Source organism: Castor canadensis, chromosome 1 (genome assembly GCF_047511655.1).
Source record: "Castor canadensis chromosome 1, mCasCan1.hap1v2, whole genome shotgun sequence".
Lineage (NCBI taxonomy): Eukaryota > Metazoa > Chordata > Mammalia > Rodentia > Castoridae > Castor > Castor canadensis.
The window spans coordinates 130,602,838-130,608,837 of NC_133386.1; the positions used below are offsets into that span (position 1 = coordinate 130,602,838).

A 6,000-nucleotide genomic window follows, 5' to 3' on the forward strand; every position below is an offset into this window, starting at 1 on the left:
TGACCACAGACTTCTGCTGAAGCCACAGACTTCTCATCTCCCCTCTTGGTAGTAGTAAGGGAGAGTGAAACAGCAGCTGTTTTACAGAGGTGAGGCTTTTCATCAAGGACAACTTTACTGAGAATGCTAGGAGGTTCTGCCTCTGTCCTTTTTAAAAACAAATTTTGAGATAAGGTCTTGCTCTGTGGTTCATACTGTTCTCCAGCCATGATCCTTCTGCCTCAATTTAGCCTCTCAAGTGCTGGTGCCCTTTGCTTTCCCATGATCACCCCTGTTTCTGCTTTCCTCTGCCCTCCTTTTTCATAAATGAACCTCAAGTCCTTGTCTTTAAAGAGAATGAGAATCTGGAAGGTAGAATTTTGTTCTCATAGGTTTGGGGTCACAGAACCTGGAAGGAGGAGGACTGGTAGAGCGGCCCAAGTGATAGAGCGCCTGCCTAGCAAATGTGAGGCCTAGAGTTCAAATCCCAGTGCTGCAAAAAAAATAAATAAATCTGCAAACAGAAGAGAGGTGGGGGAGAAGGAAGGGGACAAGGTATATACACCCATCAAGGGCATAAGCCCAGTGACTTACTTCTTCCAACTAGGCCCATGTCCCTAGTTTCCACCTTCCACTAGCATCATCAGATTATGAGTCCATCGTGGATTAACCCATTGTTTAGGTCAGAGCCCTCAATCACTTCCCAAAAGCCCCACATATGAGCATTGTATTGGGGAGCAAGCTTTGAACACATGAATTTTCTTAAACATTTTTCATGGGTTTCATCATGACACTTTCATACATGTATTCAATGTACTTTTATCATATTTACCCCCCATTCATTACTCTGTCCTCCTGTCTCTTCACTCTGGTAATTATTTCCCTTGTTGTACAACTTTTTAATTTGATGGAATCCCATTTGTCAATTACTAGTAGAGTCCTATTCAGAAATGTGTTGCCTATGCCTACATTTTCCCTATGTTTTTTCTGTAGTAGTTTCAGTTTCAGATCATACATTAAGGTCTTTGATCTATTTTAAATTGATTTTTTTTATACAAGGTGAGAGATAGGGGTCTAGTTTCAGTCTGTGTGTGGATATCCAGTTTTCCCAGCACCATTTGTTGAAAAGACTGTCAGAGTTTTTTCCAGTATATGTTTTTGGTACCTTTGTTGAGAATCAGATGGTTCTAGATGGGTTATTTTTGGGTCCTCTGTTCTATTCCATTGGCCTCTGTGTCTGATTTTGTGCCAGTACAATGTTGTTTTTGTTACTATGGCTCTGTAGTATAATTTGAGTCAGGTATTGTGACACCTCTAGCATTGCTCTTTTTGCTCAGGATTGCTTTGGCTATTCAGGATTTTTTTGGGCTTCCAAATGGATCTTAGCACTGTTTTTTCTATTTTCATGACATTTGATGAGGGGTGCATTGAATCCATAGTTTGTTTTCAGTAGTACAGTCATTTTCACAATATTAAATCTGCCAGTTCACGAACATGGGACATCTTTCCATCTTCAACAACACTTAGTTTTGGGTAGACATTTCATATCCAAACCATACCACAGCTAAGAAAGAAAAAGGGTAGCTAGGTATGGTGGCATGAACCTGGAGTCCCCACCACTCAAGAGGCTCAAGCGGGAGGATTGCTAGAGCTCAGGAGATTGAGGCTGTAGTGCATTACACTGATAGGGTGCCCATAGTAAGCATCTGTAGTGGAATTTTGCCTGTGAATAGCCACTGAACTCCAGCCTGTACAACTCAGCAAGACACTATCTCTTAAATTAAAAAAAAAAAAAATTCAAGAAGGGTAGAATCAGAGGGAGGTCCCAGACTTGTGGAGAGGGTATGGGCAATAGAGATGTGCCTTCCTGAATTTCAAAGTTGAAAGAACTGTGTAGTTCCCTGCTCTGCCCTGATCATAAAAGAGGTCTTGTCTGGTTTTAGGGTCAACTTCATTGGTTCCTCTAGTTCAGTTGTATACAGTGTCACATAATAGGTCCTCTTATCTACAAGGATAACTGGGAGGCCCCACATGCTAAGGAGAGACCTCTGTGGCTGTTTATGAGATGTGAAGGCCTGGCTGATGATTTGAGCAGAACTTTCATTGAATAGTCTCTCTATAGAAAGTGATAGATAAATGCTTTCCCAGAAGCTTAAAATGTAGTGCAAAGAATAGTTATAAAAATCTCCTAACATGTGCTGATTGGTGGTGTATGTCGGCCTTGATATGATTCAGAGCCAAGTAGGGAAGTTATTCTGATGAGAGTGGGAAGAAAAAAAATTCAAGAAGGATAGAATCAGAGGGAGGTCCCAAGACTTGTGGAGAGGTTATGGGCAAGTGGGTAGAGATTCCCAAACAGAATTAGTATTCTTACCTGCCCTTTTACTTAATAGAGACACTTATTTCTAACTCTTATTAACCAGGAATTCTAGAAATGTCTATTGGATGCTACTTTGTGCTGGGGTGGGGGTTTGGGGATGTCTATAGTGTTGCTCTCCCCTTCAAGTGCAGTCTTCTATGAAGACTAGTTTCATCTTTCTTCTGCTATTTTGTGGATCACAGTAGATGCCATGATCAGATTTCTTAGCTCACATATCTTCTGCTTTTTTTTTTTAACCCCTCCTCATTTCTGTCACCGTTTAGGTTTTATATCCAGATGGTCAGGCTCAGATGATTCACCCCAAGCCAGCAGATTTCCGGAATCCTGGCCCAGGGCGGCACCGTCTCATCACTCAGGTGTACCTTTCCCATACTGCCTGGACAGGTAAAGAGTCAGTGGGCCAGGGTGGGCAGAAAAATATGCTCCTGGAGATCATAACCACTCTAGCATTTTTTGCAGTTTGAAAAAAATACATGCTTGAATCATGCATGCTGAAGATTGAACTTGATTCTTTAAAGAGTTCATAAGCTAAAACTTAGTACATATAGACTACTTTGCTTCACTGGTTGCATGAGAAACAGGATTCTATTAGAAGATATACAGGAGAGTTGGGATATGGCTCAAACAAGCACCAAGCATTGGCTTAGCAAGCATCAAGACCCTCAGTTCAACACACATACCCCCCTATCATAGAATGGAGCCTTGGGCTGGACTCCCGGAGACTATTGTGTTGTTCTAACCCTGCCATTGATTTGCTGTGCACCCTTGGGCAAGTAATTCTATGAGTCTATTTCCCCACCTTCAAAATGAAGATGAAAATTCTCAACCTACAAATCAGTAGTGAGGATTAAGCAACTTTTCTTGCCAAAAATTTATCTGTATAGTCAGTGAATAGTCAGTGAATGAATAGTTTATTCCCCTGAAATAAGTAACATGACAAGTAGCAGTTCTTCCCTTCCACTTGGGCTGTTTTTTTGAGGTAATGCAGAGTAAGATGATCTGTTAAAACAGCAACTAAATAGAACCTAACTTTGTGACAGTACACAGAGCTGTGCATGTTTTGTTTTGTATTTAATGTCAGAATAAAATGGTAGAGGTGTACACATGGGGAACCACACAGGTGACTAGTGAGGTGCTGAAGGTGACCCCCAGACTTACAGGTCCCTAAATCCCTTGTTTTTTCATCCAGCCTTGCTCCCTTCTGGCCTGGGACAGAAAAGTTAAAGTGTTCTCATTCTAAATGCACTTGGCCTCTTTCTCCTAGCCTAGGATGTGGTGCCAGAAGTTTGTACGAGCTCCTGCAGTCCCTTGATCCCTGCTAGGGCTGCTCCTCAGAGAGGTGAGGTGTTGCCATGTGGAGAGCAGAGTCACACAGAACAGGTTTCATGTTCTGCCTATCTTGCTGTGTGAACCTGAGGAAGTCATTTTACCTACCTGTCTGTCTCATTTTCTTAATCTTTCAGATTCTAGGCCTGACAAATAGGTTGTGTAATTTGTCCCATTTGACCTATGGTCTCTTTGTTCCACTGCTACTTTCCTCTTGGTTTCCCTCTTCTCTTCTTTCCTCCCATGGCATTGGCTTGAATTGCCATTGTTACCAAATGCTGGTGAGGGAAGGCAAAATGACCCCAACAGGATTGAGAACTGCATCAGCTCCCTCTGACTCTCTCAGTGTTTGGTTCCTTGAAAGTGTTACCAAAGCACCACAGCTGTGGCTGTGCCCTGCTGTCTGGGAAGAGCTAGAGAGTGTGGTGGGAAGGCTGACACTGGTACCTGCCCTAACTCCACCCTGAGTGGGAGATTCTTCTGGAGTCTGATGTCACAGAGCAGCACTAGTGTTATTACAGCTACACTCTTGACTGTGTCAGGCCTCATGATGTGGAGGTGTGCATGCTACATGACTAGTAAATAGGGAGATGAGGCTACACTTAGGGCTCAAGCTGAACTCTGGGATTGGCAAGGTTGCCCTGGCCTTGCTGCCTGCCAAGGATCCAGTCTCTCACTGGTTTCTTGGAAAACATCTGGAAGTGACCAGGAATAGGCCTGGTTTGTTGAGGAGTTCTGGAGCCTTTACCTTCATTAATCTAGACCCATCCACTCACTTCTGCCCTCTGAACTTCATAGCCTGAGGCTCATCTTTAACCCTTGCACCTTTTTGCTCTAGTTCCCCCAAAGTGGGGAGTATGTCCCAAGCTTATTCTGTTCTGGCCTTTGCACTTGCCCTCTGGGTTTTTCTGAAATCTTCTACCCCTTCTTCAGTGTAGAAGCCATGTGGATAATGGAAAACTTAATTGTGTCAGTTTGTGAACTGAACTCAAGTTCCATCACAGATGTGGATTTGGGCAGTCCCTTAGAACCTCTCTAAGCTTCAGGACTTTTTTCGAGATTATGACAGTCTTTTTTCCATGGTTTGGCAGGATAAGAACTCTTGGGGTTCCATGTTTGGCACAGCCTTGGTGTTTTATTCCAGAGCCTTCTGGTACTCTCTCCTCAGTACACTTGAAAACTCAATTAGAGCTGTCTTTGTTGCCTCAACCAAACAGCTACTAGCTCAAAGGGAGGTCTTATTCCTTCTCACTAGGGCCTGCCAATAGACAGATACTAGGTCAGCATTTTAATATAATGTAATGAAAATAATCAAAGGTTTTCTGACATGATTTTAGGTCCTTGAAACTTGTTCCTTTTCACTGGTAAGTAACTTTTGGTAAGCTGGTTGCCAGTAGCTCATTCCTATAGCCCTTGCTACTTGGGAGGCTGAAATCAGGAAGATTGCAGATGGAGGCCAGCATAGACAATTAGTTTTTTTTTTTTTTTAGGGTTAAGGGAGAGGGATGCAGACAGATGAAATGTTCTTGAAACCCTATTTTTTCCATCTTTGATACTGCTTTTAGTTGCTCTTTCACTCAAATTCCTAGCAGTTGCCCAATCTTAGTGGATTTCTTTTGTGTTTTTTCCAGAACCATGCCAGGTGGAAGTGAGGCTGCTGCTGGCCTACAACTCCAATGCCCGCATTCCAAAATCCCCTTGGATTGAGAGTGGTGAGCTGTTGCCGCAGATGGAAGCCAGCATCGAGGGCACCATCCCCTTCAGCAAGCCTGTGAAAGTCTACATAATGCCAAAGCCTGCGAGGCGCTGAGTCACAAGTGGCCTTCACAGACATGGCCTACAAGGCCCTTCTTAGGTACCATGAGCCAGAAGCCTGGAGTGCTTTACCTCAAAATGATGAGTAGGCATAAGGAACGTGTGACCCTTACAGTTTTATGGTATCACACACAGGGTAAATTATTTTTGCATTAGAAACCAAAACCTTCCAGTTTACTTCCTTCACACTCCCTGCCCTCCCCCCATAATAAAGCTGAGAAAACACCAAGCTATTCTAGTTTTTGGTCCTTAAAAAATGTGTGTGGCTATAGCTCCAGGACTTAAAACACATGCATTAATTCTGAGGTATGAAACACAAAGTTCCAATTTTCTAGCCACTTCCAAAGAACTGGTTATTCGAGCTACAACCTTGTTTCTTAACGTTTCCAAGGGCAACTTCAAAGCTGCTTTAACAATTGTACTTTTTCATCATCTAAGAGCCTGAAGGACTTTAGATGTCTGTTATCTTACTAAGAGGCCTCTTCTCTAACCCAGGCAAT

At 42.9% G+C, this 6,000-nt stretch overlaps 1 protein-coding gene across 1 annotated transcript in view; it reads left to right on the forward strand.

The window, feature by feature from the left end:
- Positions 1-5,729, forward strand: part of Ints4 (integrator complex subunit 4) — a 106,053-nt gene extending 100,324 nt beyond the window's left edge. Inside the window, exons 22-23 of the mRNA XM_020159834.2 lie at positions 2,623-2,743; positions 5,317-5,729. Of these exons, the coding sequence (XP_020015423.2) occupies positions 2,623-2,743; positions 5,317-5,495 (300 nt within the window). The 3' untranslated portion in view covers positions 5,496-5,729. The remainder of the gene's footprint in view (positions 1-2,622; positions 2,744-5,316) is intronic.
- The last annotated feature ends 271 nt before the right edge of the window (positions 5,730-6,000 follow it).